This window comes from Myodes glareolus, chromosome 20 (assembly GCF_982192425.1).
Source record: "Myodes glareolus chromosome 20, mMyoGla1.1, whole genome shotgun sequence".
In the NCBI taxonomy this organism is placed as follows: Eukaryota; Metazoa; Chordata; class Mammalia; order Rodentia; family Cricetidae; genus Myodes; species Myodes glareolus.
The window spans coordinates 20,274,574-20,294,225 of NC_142045.1; the positions used below are offsets into that span (position 1 = coordinate 20,274,574).

General features: G+C 36.9%; 1 protein-coding gene across 2 annotated transcripts in view; it reads right to left on the reverse strand.

The window, feature by feature from the left end:
• The window catches only part of Rsrc1 (arginine and serine rich coiled-coil 1), a 290,122-nt gene that overhangs the window by 108,148 nt on the left and 162,322 nt on the right, over positions 1 to 19,652 (reverse strand). For both annotated transcript variants that reach the window (XM_048424583.3, XM_048424582.3), the window contains exon 6: positions 13,849 to 13,900. In XM_048424583.3, the coding sequence (XP_048280540.1) occupies positions 13,849 to 13,900 (52 nt within the window). The remainder of the gene's footprint in view (positions 1 to 13,848; positions 13,901 to 19,652) is intronic.

Genomic DNA, 19,652 nt, shown 5'->3' on the forward strand with positions numbered 1-19,652 from the left:
TCTACATGGAGCTGGGTATGGCGCTACACACTTGAAATCCCAGCACTCGGAAGGCTAAGGAAGAGCACTGCCGGTCTTGTCGGCTTGGCTTCAGAGGCGTGCACCCCAAAGCACACACTTACAGGAAAACTACTAGAGTTGCAGGAGAATTAACAGCAATTTCTCCAGCTGAACATGATTTTTTTTACTAGAAATTAGTAATATAGCATTTAATTTAAAAGTAGCAAAATTAAATTTATTTCTAAATTCAAGACTGAAATTAAGGTTTATAAGCAAAAGAGTCATGTAAAACATACTAACAAGCTGCCTGCAGCAAGGTAGGACTGCAGGCAGGGAGATTTCTGACCAGCAAGTGGCACTGATCCTGTAGCAGAAGATACAATGGAGGGGTAAGTGTGTTCCTGACAAGCCACACAAGCCTAGTAAGGGAACACACAATTTTCCCGCCATCCTTATCTCCCTGGGTATTCCAAAAGGGCGGCTTCCCCAGCTAAACCCTCTCTCTTCCTACCCCATCCCCGCTTTCAGCCAGGAACCCCTTCCCTTCCTCTCTCCCTTTTTCAGGGCATAAAATCCTTAAGGTATTCCACAATATAGAAACAGAAGAGTCATTGCCAAACTCCTTTTATGAAGCTACAGTTACTCTGATAACAAAACCACACAAAGACACAACCAAGAAAGAGAATTACAGGCCAATCTCACTCATGAACATCGACGCAAAAATTCTCAATAAAATACTGGCAAACCGAATCCAAGAACACATTAGAAAAATTATCCATTATGATCAAGTAGGCTTCATCCCAGAGATGCAGGGCTGGTTCAACATACGCAAATCTATCAATGTAATCCATCATATAAATAAACTGAAAGAAAAAAACCATATGATCATTTCATTGGATGCTGAAAAAGCATTTGACAAAATTCAACACCCATTTATGATAAACGTGTTGGAGAGACTGGGGATACAAGGATCATACCTAAATATACTAAAAGCAATGTACAGCAAGATGACAGCTAACATCAAATTGAATGGAGAGAAACTCAAAGTCTTTTCACTAAAATCAGGAACACGACAAGGCTGTCCACTCTCTCCATACCTCTTCAATATAGTGCTTGAAGTTCTAGCAGTAGCAATAAGACAACATAAGGGGATCAAGGGGATTCGAATTGGAAAGGATGAAGTTATCGTTATTTGCAGACGATATGATAGTGTACATAAGCGATCCCAAAAACTCTACCAAAGAACTCCTACAACTGATAAACACCTTTAGTAATGTGGCAGGATACAAGATCAACTCCAAAAAATCGGTTGCCCTCCAATACACAAAGGATAAAGAAGCAAAGAGGGAAATCAGAGAAACATCACCTTTCACAATAGCCACAAATAGCATAAAATATCTTGGGGTAACTCTAACCAAGGAAGTGAAAGACCTATTTGACAAGAACTTTAAGTCTTTGAAGAAAGAAATTGAGGAGGATACCAGAAAATGGAAAGACCTCCCCTGCTCTTGGATTGGGAGAATCAACATAGTAAAAATGGCAATTCTACCAAAAGCAATCTATAGATTCAATGCAATCCCCATCAAAATCCCAACAAACTTCTTCACAGACCTTGAGAGAACAATAATCAAGTTTATATGGCAAAACAAAAAACCCAGGATAGCCAAAACAATCTTATACAATAAAGGAACTTCTGGAGGCATTACCATCCCTGACTTCAAACTCTATTACAGAGCTACAGTATTGAAAACAGCTTGGTATTGGCATAAGAACAGAGAAGTCGACCTATGGAATCGAATAGAAGACCCGGATATTAACCCACAAACCTATGAACACCTAATTTTCGACAAGGGAGCTAAAAGTATACAATGGAAGAAGGAAAGCATCTTTAACCAATGGTGCTGGCATAACTGGATGTCAACCTGTAGAAGAATGAAAGTAGATCCATATCTATCACCATGCACAAAACTCAAGTCCAAATGGATTAAAGACATCAACATTAATCTGTCCACTTTGAACCTGATAGAAGAGAAAGTGGGAAGTAGTCTACAAGATATAGGCACAGGAGATCACTTCCTATGTAGAACCCCAGTAGGACAGACAACAAGAGAATCAATGAATAAATGGGAACTACTGAAACTGAGAAGCTTCTGTAAAGCAAAGGACACTGTCAGTAAGACAAAAAAAGGCTACCTTCGGACTGGGAGAAGATCTTCACTAACCCCTCATCAGACAAAGGTCTGATCTCCAAAATATACAAAGAACTCAAGAAACTAGACACTAAAACTCTAATTAATCCAATTAAAAAAAATGGGGTACTGAACTGAATAGAGTATTCACAACAGATGAACTTCGAATGGCCAAAAGACACTTAAGGTCATGCTCAACCTCCTTAGTGATCAGGGAAATGCAAATCAAAACCACTTTGAGATACCTGGTGTAAGATACCTTACACCTGTCAGAATAGCTAAACTCAAAAACACCAATGTTGGTGGGAATGCAAACTTGTGCAGCCACTGTGGAAATCAGTGTGGCGGTTTCTCAGGAAACTGGGAGTCAACCTCCCTCAGGACCCAGCAATTCCACTCTTGGGAATATACCCAAGAGATGCCCTATCATACTACAAAACTATTTGTTCTACTATGTTCATAGCTGCACTATTTGTAATAGCCAGAACATGGAAACAACCTAGGTGCCCCTCAATAGAAGAATGGTTAAAAAAGGTGTGGAACATATATACACATTAGAGTTTTACTCAGCAGTAAAAAACAATGACATCTTGAATTTTGCATGCAAATGGATGGAAATAGAAAACGCTTTACTGAGTGAGGTAAGCCAGACCCAAAAAGAGGAATATGGTATGTATTCACTCATAAGTGGATTCTAGCCATAGTTAAAGGTCTTTGAGTCTATAATTCATGATCCTAGAGAAGCTAAATAAGAAGGTGAACCTGAAGAAAATCATATAGTTATCCTCCTGGATATTAGAAGTAGACAAGATTGCCAGGCAAACTTGGGTGCACAGGGGCGGGTGGGGGGGTGGAAGTAAGGGGAGATGGTTAGGGAGAGGGGAGAGGGGGAGGATTGAAGATGGCTTGGGGGAATGGGGGGGGAGAGAAAGGATGGTTATGGGAGCAGGGAAGTATATATCTCAACTAAGGGAGCCATTTTAGGGTTTGCAAGAGACTTGATTCTGGAAGGGTTCCCAGGTCCAAGGAGAGGTCCCCAGATTGTTCCCTGGGCAGCAGAGGAGAGGGTACCTGAACTGGCCTTGGCCCATAACCATACTGATGAATATTTTGCATGTCACCACGGAACCTTCATATGGCGATGGATGGAAATAGAGACAGAGACACATATTGGAACACTGGACTTAACTCCCTAGGCCCAAATGAGAAGCAGAGGGAGGGAGATCGTGAGCAAGGAAAGCAGAACCAGAGGGAACCTTCATCCGATGATGGATGGAGATAGAGACGGAGACCCACATTGGAGCACTGGACTGAGCCCCCAAGGTCCAAATGAGGAGCAGAAGGAGAGAGATCATGAAAAAGGAAGTCAGGACCACGAAGGGTGCATTCACCCACTGATACCAGGGGACGGATCGAATGAGAGCTCACCAAGACCAGTTGGACTGGGACTGAACGAGCATGTGATCAAACCGGATTCTCTGAATGTGGCTGACATGGGGGCTGACTGAGAAGCCATTGACAATGGTACTGCGTCTTGTTTCGTCTGCATGGACTGGCTTTTTGGGATCCTAGTCTCTTTGGATGCTTACCTTCCTGGACCTGGAGGGAGGGGGGAGGAACTTGGATTTCCTACAGGGCAGGAAACCCTAACTGCTCTTGGGAATGGTGAGGGAGGAGGAGAGGGAATTGGGGGAACGGGAGGGTATTGGTAGGAGGGGAAGAAGTGGAAATTCTTTAAATAAATAAATAAGAAAAAAAAACAACATACTAACAAAAACTTTCTGAAAATAGGTATGTGCCGAGTTTGATGAACAGATGACATTTGTTTAAAGCTGAATTCAAGCAGGCATGCCTAATCCTTTGACATTGTGACAACCCTGTCATCTACAAAGCTCATCCTTCAGAATCACCTAAGACACACATACACACACACACACAAACACACACTGACAAGTAATTACCCACTGCTGAAGCTTTCCATAATAAAGATGGTCTAGGACTGTTTTAAAGAACACAGGAATGGTAAACAGAGGTGGTAAGAGATGCAGCTTACATTATTACTGGTAATGGCAAAGGCCAACAATGAGCAAAACAATTCTAATTTTAAAATACTGAAGAAATTATTATGAAACAATACAATCATCATTTTATGTAAGAAAAAGAATCCATGATTACTTTTTAAAATTTAAAGATTTATTTATTCTTAATCTTGTATGAGTGTTTCTTCACCTTGTGGCTGTTGGGGCCAGAATAGGGTATCGGATCCTATGGACCTGAAGTTACAGAAGGTTGTGAGCTGCCATGTAGGTGTTGGGAAGCAACTGTGGGTCCTCTATAAGTGCATGTACTCTTAAGGTGTTGGGAAGCAACTGTGGGTCCTCTATAAGTGCACATACTCTTAACACTGAGCCAACTCTCTTGCTCCCATATTACTCTAAACTTCAGATCAGGACTTAGCTTCAAAGGTACGTTAATACTATTTACATAAGCTACAACTAATGTTTATTCAATCATTTACTCATGCAACAAGTACCAATAAAGAAAAGTTTCTATTGTTATTGTAGACTAGGAAACTGACATATCTCACAGGGAAGGCACAGAAACATGTAACATTGCATTTATAAGTGCTATGAGCACAAGATATGATATAATGATATTAATATGTTATATGATGATGTATTAATATACAAGTTCATTATATAATCAGTATGTATCAGAAAATTATACAATGAATTATTGTTGAAATTATATTATATATACAGAGAGGTAGATAAAATGAAATTTTACAGAGTTGAGTGAGGTAATATATGAAAATAAGCACATCATGTTCAAAAGGTGTTACTCCTAATAGCATTCTAATTAGTAATGAAGACTATAAATTAGTAATAAGAAATACATAAGCATGGAGTATTCATAACATTTCAAAAGACACAGAGTAGACATTTACCAAAATGCAATATTTACTCCTGAAAAAATATTGAAGCAAAATAGAAACAGAGGAAAACATCTGAACCTGAAAAAAATCTTAGATGAAACACCTCAGTTAACATCATGATAGTGAAAGATTGATTGATTCTATGTGCAAAATAACAACAAATATCCACGGTTTGAGAGTTTGAACTTACAAAATGTTAAGATGCAATCCTACACAAAGTGCTCAAAATGAATTACATTTCTACATACTAAGAATGAACAACCTGAAATTCAATTATGCATGTAAGTGCAAACTGATTTAGAATCAGATAACCTAGACGAATATTATTTTTACACTTTTCGTGTAATTGCAATAACAAAGCAGTTTAGTGGTGGCTAGGGCTAAGAAGGAGGAAGAGAAAACTGACTTCAAGAGGAGTATAGGGACTTTCTTGAGTAAATGCTTTTTAAAAAGTTAGCTTATAGCTACACCACTGTACACATTTGTCAAGATTTGTCTGCGGAATTTTATTACATTCAAAACAAGCCTTTCCTATACTTATTCATAACTAAAGAACAATCAGAAAATGAATACAAGGTGAAAACAATGTTTTAAGTTCTATCAAGTTTGCTACTCAAAGATCACAACCATCAGCTTTGTGTACATCATCATAGGTAGTTATCAATATAAAAATTAACTCTTGCTTAATATTAAAAGTGAACTAAGCTACCTTGTAACTATAGCTCAGCAGTTTTTCTTTTCATTCTAAACTATGTCACAGATATACTAACATTTCTATTTCTATAACATGTACTGCAGTTTTCCTAGTTAGACGTGAATGAACTTCAGAGTACGTAATATTCTGTCCTGAATTCTATGACCATCAATAAAGCTTGTTGCTTCAATAACTCAACCTAATTCACAGGTAGGTCTTATATTCTCTCAGGCACATACTTTCTAATTTTCTTAAATAAAAGTTAAAAACTATAAAAATGGAACAAAATGTTAACTTTTGTGGGATTTCAGGACAATTAAAAAATAAAAAGGAAGAAAAGAAAGGGAGGGCAAATGATGTCAATACAGCCCTCATATACGAATCTCAGACTCCAACGACTGAACATAGAGCAGAGATAATACAGCATTAGAAGAGAAGAAGGGTTCTCTGTTGTCATCAACGTTTCCTACTTTGGGGAAAGATGCGGTGCTCAAGCATCAAAAGGCTACTCTGTTTAAACAGTTTGATGGCGGTGGCGGTGGCGGTGGAGGGAAAAGCCCAGGCTCTACAATGTCATGAGTGATCCTATTAGTTCCACCAGAGTAAAATCATACAGTCTACGTATGTGGTCTTTTCAGCCACATCTGTCATGAACCATTCTTATATCATGAAATGCAAAGTACTGAGCACGTGTTCACTAGATGAGACGGGGAAGTATTCACCATTTGATTTTTCTCTCAAAGAAAACTGCTACAGGATAAGGGGACAGCTCTTTGCAGAGCACACTTAGGGTTCCTAGACTCTTCAGAATCTAGTCTCAATATAATCTCATCATAAAAAACAAAAAATCTTAGCAAAATTATGTAAACAAAACAAAAAAGTAGACTTTTCAACTATTATTTTCTTGATATTCAAATACTTTGGCTATGAAGCACTGGTAGGACACAGGAACCAATTACATAAATCCTTAAAACATTGAAAAATTTACATTAAGCAATGACCATACAGCAAATTTCCAATAAATGCAACTCATTACTTTCAAGACTTCATGGACTGATCACATTTTCATTAAGTGTTCTGTAAAACAATTTGATCTTCCCCTAAAAAGCTTTGCTACACTAAAACAGAACTTGTACTAATATAGAATGTTCAGAACAATAAAGGTTTTATTTAGCTATTCATTTATTTATTTTTACTTAATTAAAATCCTCATGATCACTTTTTGGTAAACTTCTTTACATTAATTTGCTTTATTTTTAGGAAAAGTACCTATAATTTTCCTTAAAAGAAAAGACTGAGTATTAATACACAGTTTTAATTACATAAATCATTAAAATTATTATTATTGAAAGGTAATCAATTCTAAGAAAGTAATTATATAATTCCATATTAGATAAATTGTTTGGGATGATTCTAAACCCACTTAAAAAATGACCTGCACATCTGATGTGTAAACAGCCATCTAAATCTCACAGACTTGTCAGTCTTTCAGTAATGAAGTCGGGAAAATAAATTCACAGACACCCTAGTGAATTGGCACTGTAAGTGACAGAAGCCCTTCTAAATCCTCTGTTTACACTGGGGATTAGTGAAGTAGATTTTGAGTTGCACACTGAACAGTCCATGGTCAAGGGAACCTGCTCCCTGTCAGCCTGCAGGGCATAAGGACAAAGCATGGTCCTGGTAGGAAGTGACCCATAAACATATTCCTACCCAGGATTTATACAAAGCCAGTCTGCCTCACAGAAACTCCATATGACCATTAACTGGCCCGCAAGGCCTGCCAGGAGGCCTAATTACAGGTCTACAGAGCCCAATAACAAAAGCTGAAGGGCTTTAGCCTAGGGATGACCTGCTTTATACTGACTTGATAGAGTCCATGTAGAGGACCCAAAAGAAAGAGGTTTAGCTTTAAAATTCTCCCCAGAGATCGAGCATTGTACTTGAGTCTAGAAGGCCCACATGCAACATACTTCAGTTAAACATACCACTCTCTCAGAATTAGCATTCAACTACTGTCTGCTTAACATCTGCTCCAACATGGCGAGTGGCTGTGACACTGTCAGGCTCTTGCGGATAGCTTTCTTCTTACTAAACACTACTAAAGGTAAATAGCAGCATCCAAATATAAATGTGATAAATGCTAGAACAGATAGAACACATTTTAAAAGCCAGTTACCTAATGATTCCATGTAGAAAACAGTAGTTTTATCATTTCTGAGCAACAGAAAGACAAACGTCAGACTCTCTGTTGGAAATAAAGTTAAATTAACATTATCAATTTATTTTGTATCTAAGCCACAGAAATTAATGTAGAACTTTGAAGTTTGCAAAACTACATTTGAAGAAAAAAGTTTTAACAAATACCTAAGTAGACTAAACTATTTAATGTTTTACTCTTTATTTTTTAAAGTAATGCTTTTGATTCTTAATAATATCTAACAGTTTACGCATGCAGCATGAGGAAGATATGCGGCTCAACTTCTCTTTAATAACTTCATAAAGTCACTCAGGCGATGCTATAAAGAACAGCCACTCAATTTCCGACCTCACATTATATTGGGAATGTTAAGGACTTTATTGTAATAATTTATCTCCTCCTCATAATAGCTCTGAAAGTTCATATTGTTATTTTCATTTTATGAATGAACAACTAACATGCAGCAAGCATTAACAATGTTGCTACAGCTTTCTCAGCAACCAGGAGCAGCACTTCAGGCTCCCAGTTGCAGAACTAAATACCACATTTCAACGCTTCTCACACTAAATTGCGGACATTTACTGAAACAGTTCAAACCCGATAGTTTACAGCATTTTATAGGTATTAACCTAAATTCCAGAATAACAAGATAAGGCAATAAAGGAGAATGACTTGCTTAAGCGTAAGTTATGTTAATGACTAAACCAGCTACAATCTAGACTACTGACATGCCCTTAAAGAGACCACACAGGGAAAATGAATCTAGAAACCATTGATATGAAGTCTGAATGAACTTTTTCATCATTTGCTCTACTTGGGAACAGGGAAGTATCCTAACATGAAAGCTCTGTCACAACAAATCATCCTACTTCAGGGGTCAGAAACCTACGGAGCAAGTCTCTCTGTCAGCTGTAAAACAGTAAAGCAGAGGAGCTTTCAACAGTCCCTGAAGTAGTAACCTTATCAATTATCTTCATTTGTAGTTCTTGGAATCATAAGTATTTAGTGCTAGACTGAAACTAGTGTTGCAACTCCTGAGATCAGAAGTCTATGAAAAGGAGAAGGAAGGATCAAGACTTGGTTTCAGAGTACCTAATGAGTAAGCGGGAAGGCAAATCTCAACACAGAGAAACTACGGCATTTATGGTATATTGCTAAGCAAGACTTCTGATTTGGATACTAATGAATATATGCATTCAACTAATCTGTGTTTAACATTAACCAACTTTCAGCCCAGGAAATGTCACTGAAATGGAGACACCTAGATTTAGGACAGGAAATCAAAGATTGCAACAATAACCTAGATTTTCTAAAGTTAAACAATTAGATACTATGAATGTTCTATATAATTAAGGGGAAAAAACTTTCTCATGAGTTGAACTTTAATCTTTTTGCATTATCAATCAAAAACCTTTCAGAATCTAAAGCAGATCTGAAGCTAGAACTTATTGTACTAATATATATATATATACATATTAAATCTACAAAAACAAACTATGCATTTTGCAATATTCTCTGTCACTCTGTTTTCTGACCAATAAAGCTCAAGCATTGAAACTAAGAAGAGTAAGAAATCAAAAGTCAGAAATCACTGAATTTGCTTCCTAATCAGCTATGCAAGTTTTCATGATTCTTGTAAAATGGAGGTAATTATCTAAGATAAAGGATTTATAAAAGTACTTTGAAAACTTGAGGCACAATTCAAAGTGTCATGAGCATTATTTAGATGATAAAGTACTATTCATAATATTTTTGTGATGATCTAACTTAAGGTTAATGAGTTTATATTTATATAGTCATAATATCTCATAATCATCAAAAACTTTATTTTTTGGAACATCACAAAATTCATCCATCAGTTACAATTAGCATTTAAATATTTCTGAAGCTGTTAAATTCACTTTTTAGATGAGCATATAAAGTAATAAGCAATTGGAGATTTCATCAATCATTCCCTGTCCTAGTTTCCCCCATGCCTGGCTCCCCCCCCTTAGACAGCCATCCATTCTCCTTTCATGTCCTATGTATCTATGATTTTCTCTGCATCCCCACATTAAGAGTTCTTCCAACATGCTCATGATCACCGTTCTAGCTTCATAATCTGCACACATATATGCAAATATACACACATATGTAATTTTAAATTCTGTATATAACATGGTATTTTGCTGTCTGAGACTGCTTATTTCATTTAATATTCCCAGTTCCATACAGTTTCTTGCAAATGTCATGATTTCATTTTTTTTCCAGTCAATTAAAATTTCACTGTATATGCATTCTGTCTGTTCATCTGCCAACATCTAGGCTGGGTCCATCTCTGGGTATTATGAAACACGCAGCAATGAATACAGAAGTGCAAGTATGTCTGTGGTACTCATTAAAGTCCCTCCAGCAAATGTGCTGGGTAATATGGTGCTTCTAGTCATAGTTTCTTGATTAACGCCTACTAATTCCCTCAGTAGCAAGTATTCAAAGGCTTAAACTTTCAGGTTATTACCTCTAAGGTTATTATATTATATATTATATTAGTTCAAGTTATTATAGATAATGATTTATCTATCAGAGATTAATAGTTGGAATTTTATCATGGTGTTATGATATAGACAAAAAAACTAGTGGAGAGAGGTAATAGGAGAAAACAAAACAAAACAAGACATGAGAAAAATGTTCCAGGTAGAAAAAAACATAGGCAATTCAAGGAATAATTCCAGGTTACAGTTATGAAATGTAAGCAATAAATTTTTTCGAGTTTGTTACTCTCTTGGGCACACATACAAAGGACTCTACATCTTACTACAGAGACACTTGTTCAACCATGTTCACTGCTGCTCTATTCATAATAGCCAGAAATTTCAAAAAGCCTAGTGTGCACTAACAGATGAATGGATTAAGAACATGTAGTACATTTACATACTGGAATATTACTCAGCTTTTAAAGAAATCAAAATCATAAAATTTAAAAATCATAAAATTTGAATGGAGCTAAAAAAAATCATCCTAAGTGAGAAATTTCAGACCAAAAGAGACAAATATGGCATGTATTCCCTTATATGTGAATGTCAGCTGCTAAGCCTTTTACAGGCTTTCTACAACCCACACAACAGCAGAGGGTAGGTACAGAGTAAGAGAAGGAGGGAAGGATTTCCCAATGGAGGGGAGGATAAAATGGAGAAAGGACAGGAGGGAGATAAGTGAGGGACTGGAAGGAGTGACAGCTAACACTAAGGGTCATTTGAGAAATCACATGGAAACCTACTACAGTAGAAACTGCTTGAAACATATACATATATGAAAGAAATAAAAATGGAATCACCGAATAATGGGGAAGAAAAATTCCCAACTAGACATCTTTCACCATCACGTGACTCTCCCAGTGCAGAAATGGTTTTACATCTAATTGAATTGCTGGTCCAGGAGCCACACGGGGACCCCATCAACACAGGCAAAGCCAAAACTGCTACTGCTTTCCACAAACTGAGGGCAAGGCCTTGTTGCTGAAAAGAACACCTATGTAGCTCGCTGAACACAGAGAGGTGGTGGTAGTCTCTAACTAGAGCCTTCACCCCTATTGACTAGTGTTCAAGGTGCTGAAAGACACTCTGCATGACACTGAGGAGAAAGGTAAACACCACCCAGCTACAAAGCTTTGATCTACAATAGGGGCCTATCTTCAAGACAGAGAACTACAATGGTGGGATAAAGCTTTTGGAAGTAATCAACCAATACCTGATTAGATTTAAAACCCACACCATGAGATGGAACCCATGTCGAGCCACTGCTAGAGTGGCTAAAAACCTGACCAGATAGGACACAGACCTAGGAGAAAACCAAACACTATTGCTCTGCTAAAGGAATATAGCAATAAAATAACTCCTAATGATAGTCTATTATATCCACAAGTCAGTGTCTTGTTCAGCCATCAAGAAACTTCCTTCTACAGATACAGGAACTAATACAGAGAGCGATGCAGAGAGAGGAGGGGGAGAAGGAGAGCCAGAGGAAAAGAGGGAGGAGAAAAGGAGAGAAGGAGAGAGGGAGAGAGGGAGGGAGGGAGGGAAGGATAGAGACATGCACACAGCCTTCATATATTGTTTGCTGTCACAGCAGCCCTTATCCCTCATAGCTCACAAGTTCAGACTTAGAGCACAGAGAATCTCCAAATCTAAAGACTTTCAAACAGCTAGCTGAAATGGATAATAGTCTCTAATTGATACAATAGGGAACTTTGTATATTGTAGTTGAGAATATAAAACTGTTTGTTTAGTATGGAAAATTGTTGGGGTTTTAAAGAATTGAAGAATTGCCAAATGATTCCACAATTATTCCTTTACAAAAGTACTCTCAGAAACTAAAAGCAGGTGTTCAGATTAGACTGTGTATTTATAACAACATTATTCAACACTACTTAACAGAGTTCATTTTTTTTATCACTGAATGAATGCACAAACAAATTGTACACAACCATAAGAAGAAATGAACTACTGATATGTTACAACATGAATATACATCTAAAACAGACCACACAACAGATATAAAAACTCACATATTGTATATGGCATTTCAGAGACAGAAGGCAGATTGGTGGTTGCTAGAAACAAGGAAGATGAAGAGAAACCACTGAAAGTAAAGGTTGTCTTTACCAACTGAACTCAAGCTCTTCCTCTCCCATTCTCCATGGTGTATGTTTACTGCTATTCCACACCGCCCAGCTATCTACTTTCCCTCTGAGGCAACAAAGTATCATTAAAAGTAACACTGGACACTTTTCAAAGAAAAATAAAACATCACATCATTTCACATCAATCTATTCACAGTAGTAGCATGAAAAACAGCAGTCCGGTTTTAAAAAGTGGTCATTGAAGTAGTGGTAATACAAGGCAGTGCAAAGTTTTCATACAGCAATTCAACACAAGGTATATAGGTATAAAAACCTAGTCTATATATTAGTACCCTATAATTTCAAAAACCTATTTCTATAATAATTTATAATAACAATAGTTACTGCAAGAGATTCTAGAGTCAATGTGCACATATGTATTTGCTCCAAAATATAACATCTGTTGTTTGGTCGTCTGAAATTATCATTGAATCCTCAATTTGAATTTGTCAGAATGGAATGTATAATCTCTTTGTAATCCTTAAAAGGTAAATTACACACACACACACACACATCAAAGAGTACATTTAGACTTAAAGTTAAATTATTAGTATAGAGAAGACAGCATGGATTTTTAGAGATATTTAAAAAGGTAAATGTTTTTGTGAAACTGTACCACTGGGAAATTAAACATAGCATTTTAAAATTAGATGGCAACAGAATACACTGGCCAATGAATTAGCATATTGGAATTAGAGGAATTTAATATAGCATTGGCCTTATTTTCTCCAAAATAATGTAAATCTTAATTAATCAATTTTAACCTGTACAAAAGTTAAGTAGAAAGATAAAAGCCTTAAATACGAATTACAAAATTAAAAAAAACTTCCAAAAGAAAATTTCAGAAAAAAATCATAGTCTAGAGTTAATGAATTTTTTTATTTCACCAAAAGTATAATTCATAAAAGATAAAAATCAACATGTATTTTATTAAAATTAAACTTTAAAACTAATACCTGTTTTATCCATAAACATGCAAAGAATGACTTTTTAGCACTTTATATTAGCAATAAATAGGTGACTTATATCCAAATATATAATCTAGATCCAAACATATGATCTAGATTTGTGAAAAATTTAAAACTAGGAAAAAAACTTTTAAGTCATATATAAGCATGCTATCAGCCTAGGATTTATTTTTTTATTTTATAAAAGTCAATTTTCAACACTTACCAGCAGCTTCAAGGACCATTTGTAGTCTGGCTTTTGCCTGCTCAGCTGGTGGCTAAAAATCAACCATAAAAGAAACGGACAGGTCAGTTTTAACAAGCAGACTGTAAATTGGAGCACTACTAAGTACGGAAAAGGAAGGAAGCCTCACCACAGCAACTACCACCCATCTAACCTCTACCACAGTAACACTTCACAACCAGTTCACTAACCTTTAATATAAAATCACCTTTCAATTAATACAATCCAAGAATGATAAAACTCTTGGTTGTTTCCTAACACTGTACCAATAAGCAATAACACAAATAACTAAACCTAATGATAAGGCAAAAACCATGTATTTAAGAACAGATTCCCAAATCATATTTTTCTCCGTACATAGAAATATTTAAGTGACCTATCTAAATTTAAGTAAACTAACAATTGAAATTTTGTATGTGGGGGAAGTCGGGCCCTAAAATTAAGTATTTTCAAACTGAATTTGAAATGAGCAATTGTGCAGAAGATAAGATATAATGTACCACACATATTTTCGGTTCCTATTTGCTCCCCTAAAACTGTTTTTTTTTTTTTAGTAAATTTTATTAAATTATAAAAGTTTCCATTTCCACCCCCCCTCCCACTCCCCCTACTCCCCCTCCTCCTCCCTCTTCGTCCCCCAGGGCAGTCAGGGTTTCCTGCCCTGTGGGAAGTTCCAGTTCCTTCCCCCTCCCTCCAGGTCCAGGAAGGTGAGTGTCCAAACAGACTGGATCCCCAAAATCCATTATATGTAGAGGAAACAGGTCCCAGTGTCATAGTCAATGGCTTTTCAGAAAGACTTCGTGTCAGCCACAGTCAGAGAATCCGGCCAAATTCGGAGAGTCTGGTTAGATCACGTCCTCTTTCAGTCCCAGTCCAACTGGCCTTGGTAAACTCTCATCAGATCCGTTCCCTTGTATCAGTGGGTGATAGCATCCCTCGCAGTACTGATTTCGTTTTTCATGTTCTTCCTCCTTCTGCTCCTCATTTGGACCTCGGGGGGCTCAGTCCCGTGCTGCAATGTGGGTCTCCGACTGTATCGCCGTCCTTCGTCAGATGATCAAGAGAACTTTGACTCAGTTCTGGCCATAAGGTTGAAACTAATTTTCTTGCCAGTGATTTCATTTAGAAGATTTTTAGATAATATACTTATGGTATCCAAACACATATTATACCCTGGTTATATTATAACTGATCATTTAAAAAGTATTCTTAGAACTTAGGACTTCACTCTAACACTCAATAAAGTAGATAAACAATCTAAATAATAAAAATTTCTCTTATGAACATACATGCAAAAATGTACAATAAAATACTTGCAAACCAGATCTAAGAACACATCAAAACCATTATCCATCAGGATCAACAAGGTTTCATCCCAGAGAGGTAGGGATGATTCAATATAAAAGAAACAATAAATGCACTCCATCATATAAACAAATTGGAAGACAAAAACCACATGATCATCTCATTGATGCAGAAAAGGCCTTTGATAAAATCCAACATGCCTTCATGATAAAAATTAAGCACAGATTAGGAATACAAAGGATGTACCTCAACACTATAAAGGCAGTTTACAACAAGCCCATAGCCAACATCAAATTAAGTTGAAAAAACTCAAAGTAATTCCACTACAATCAGGAATATCAGGAATAAAACAAGGTTGTCCAGTTTCTCCATACCTATCCTATATAGGACTTGAAGTCTTACTAGACCAATAAAACAACTGAAGGAGATCAAAAAGATACAAATTGAAAATAAAGAAGACAAAGTACTGTTATTTGTAGAGAATATGACAGTAAGTGAAAGTGACCCTAAAAATTACACTGGAGAACTCATTGGCTACAAAATCAACTTACAAAAATCAGTAGCTCTCCTATATACAAATGACAAATGGTCTGATAAAGAAGAAATCAGGTAAATCACAATAGTCTCAAATAATATAAAATATTACAGGGTAAATCTACTAAGCCAAGTGAAAGACTGTATGATGAAAACTTCAAGTCTTTGAAGAAAGAAATGGAAGGAGATAGCAGAAGACGGAAAGATCTTCCTAGCTCATGTAATGGTGGGATTAACACAGTAAAAATGACCACCCTATCCAAAGTAATCTACAGATTCATTGCAATCCCCACCAAAATTGCAACAGAGTACTTTACAGACGTAGAAAGGAAAATACTCAACTTCATATGGAAACACAAAAAAACTGAGGATAGCTAAGGCAATCCTGAATAATAAATGATGAAGATCTCACCATTCCCAATTTCAAGCTGTACAACAAAGCTACAGTAATAAAAAAAAAGAATGGTATTGGCATAAAAACAGACACTTTGACCAACAGACTCAAAGAGAAGACTCAGACATAAATCCACACATCTATGGACACCTGATTTTTTGATGAAGATGCCAGAAATATACACTGGATAAAAGGCAGCATCTTCAACTAATGCTGCTGATCAAACTGGATGTCTGCATGTAGAAGAATGCAAATAGATCCAGATATATCAATAGGCACAAAACTCAACTCCAAATGGTCAAAGACCACAACAAATCAGAAACACTGAACCTGATAGAAGAGAAAGTGGTGAATAGCCTTGAGTTTACTAGCATAGGAGCAAAATTTTCTGAACAAAACATCAATAGATCAGGCACAACAATTAATAAATGGGACCTCATGAAACTGAAAAGCTTCTGTAAGGCAAAGGACCCCATCAATAGGATAAAAGGGCAGCCTACAGAATGGGAAAAGATTTTTACCAACTCCATATCCAATAAGGGCTAATATCTAAATTATATAAAGAACTCAAGAAACTAGACATCAACAAACAAAATACTATAATTAAAAATGGGGTACATACCTAAACAGAGAATTCTCAATAGAGGAATCTCAAATGACTGAGAAACACTTAAAGAAGTGTTCAACATCCTTATCCATTGGGGAAATGTGAAATCAAGATGACTTTGAGATTCTGTCTTAGACCTGTCAGAATGGTTAAGATCAGTAACACAAGTGGCAGTCCATGCTGGAGAGGATGTGGAGCAAGGGGAACACTTGTCCATTGCTGGTGGAGTGCAAACTTGTACGGTCACTACGGAAATCAATATGACAGTTCCTCAGAAAACTGGGAATCAACCTACTACAAGGTCCAGCTATACAACCTACCACAAGGTCCAGATATAAAACTCTTGGACAAATACCCCAAAGTTCCTCCATATTACCACAAAGACTTTTGCTTTATTCTTAATAGCCAAAAACTGGGAACAATCTAGATGTCCCTCAACCATAGAATGGATAAATAAAATGTTGTACATTTATACACTGGTTTATTCCTTAACTGTTTTTAAAAATGACATCATGAAATTTGCATGCAAATGGATGAAACTAGAAAAATATCCTGAGTGACGTAACCCAGACTCAGCCTGAAAATACGGTATGTATTCACTTATATATGGATGTTAGCCATTAAATGAAAGCAACCTACAATCCACAGACCTAGAGAGACTAGGGTCAGTCTCCACATACACACACAAAGACACACACATGCTCTCCTTCAAATTCACGACCGCTTTGTTATTGCACACACACACACACACACACACACACACACACACACACACTCCTAAAAATAATCTGTTCGATCCATAAAATGTTACTGGTAAGTATGTTCCAGGGCTGTCCATTTGACAGTGAGCAACAAATTGGTGTGCTCTTCCCTGGGAAAGACCACTTCTCCCATTCTCCGCTTTCCTCAATTATATTTTCTGCACAGAGAGTCTACAACTTTTATCGGTTTTCAAAGGCAACTAGATTTTTTAAATTAAAGCTTGGCCTTCTAAAGTATTAATAAATGGTTTTAAATTCCATTCATTTGAACTGTGGATTCAAACGCATCCCTCCTCATGTTACGATATGAGTGATAATTCACTAACGTAAGTAAGTTCATAACTCTTTAATTGTCTATTATTCTTCTTTTAGAAGCTTGGGTCAAGGTTGCAGGAATGAACAGAGTAATAATATTCTCTGGGATATAACAGCAGCAGACAGCAAGAGTACTTGACTGGATAGAACTCCCTATTCCTGACACAAGGAGCTAAGCCATCCATTTGCTACATTTAAAAATTATGTTTTGGTTGACTTTTAAAAATTTTTCTTATGTTTTTGTGATTATAATATAATTATCTAATCTCCTTCTTCCCCTTCCGCCCTCCAAATCCCCACATACCCATCGTCCTCTTGTTCAAATTCATGGCCTCTTTTTTTTCATTAATTGTTACATGTGTGGTGCATGTTTTTAGGTACTGGATAACAAATTGTGATGATCTTCCCTGGGGGAGACTATTTTCCTGCTCTCTACATTCCTTGGTTGCCTGTGGTTCTTTGTTGGACTAGGTCCTGTAGGCTCCCCCCATCTACTGTCTATTGTCTATTGTTGCCCTTGTTAAACTCATAGTTAGGCAGTCACGTTGGTGAGACCTTATGGTTGTAATCTCTGACACTAGTGTGAGACACAATCTCACAGCAAACTCCCTGACCCTCGGCTCTGAAAATATTTCCATGCTCTCCTCCACAGCAATCCCTGAGCCTTAAGTGTAAGCTTTGTTTTGTAAACGTGTCCACTGTGGCTGGCTCCGCAGCTTTGCATTTTGATTGTTTTTTGTTTGTTTGTTTGTAATGGTCTCTGTTTCTTGCTAAAATCGGTAGTAAGGAGTACTCTTAATCTGTGGGTATAAAGATATTCAAATGTAGTTTGGGACTGTATAGTTAGTAAAGGATTGGTTACAAGTTCTCTAGGATCTATGACTTCACTAGCTCTGTGGAACTGGCTATGTTTCCAATACCATAATATCCCTTTTATGTCTAATTAGAGAGTTGATGGGTTACTGTCAAGATGTGTGTGGTACTATAGCTCCCTTATGGTTATGGGCTCACACTGATTGTTGATGTGGTTTATAGGCACTATAGACATCAGAGCTGGAAGAACTGTTGGCTGCTTCTCTCCCTTGAAACTTGTTTACGAGACAGGGGTCCGTCTATGATGTTCAGAATTGCATGTGGTTTGTACCCTCAAGTGATAGTCACACACTAGTCTCTCCAGTAGCTGGACTACAGGTATGTAACAACATTCCTTACTGTGTACTTTTAGGACCTGAGGCTGTATGGTTTTCAAAATAATTTTCAGAGGCGCACACCTTTTAATCTCGGCACTTGGGAAGTGGAGGAAGGCAGAATCTGTGAGTTTGAGGCCAGCCTGGTCTACAGAAAGAGCTCCAGGGCTGTTACAGAGAAAGACCCTATATCAAAAAACAAAATAAAACAAACAACAACAACAAACACTAATATTCCGGTGCTTGTAAAGATCAGTCAGGTTAAAATGACCCCTCTGAATAGTCTAGAATTGTATCCTGAGCACTCAAAGTGCTCTTGGAACACAGCAGACTCAGTATACAATTTGTTGAATAAATGAATGAACCTTCTTTTTCACTGCATGGATATAAATAATAAAATCAACCAAAGTTTAATTTTATCTATATATTACATATAAACACTATTTAGATAAGAAATTGCTTATACTCCTTAATTAGTAACTAGTTTATATGCTTGAGTTAGCTGTGCTTAAGTATACCGGCACTATACTATCTCTGGCATCTTTTGGCCCTCATACTAGTCAATAGGCCATTTAAATGAGGTTTTTCTTTGTGTTTGTGTGTGTGTGTGTGCGCGCGCGTGAGAGAGAGAGAGAGAGAGAGAGAGAGAGAGAGAGAGAGAGAGAATCAGTCACTGGGGGGAG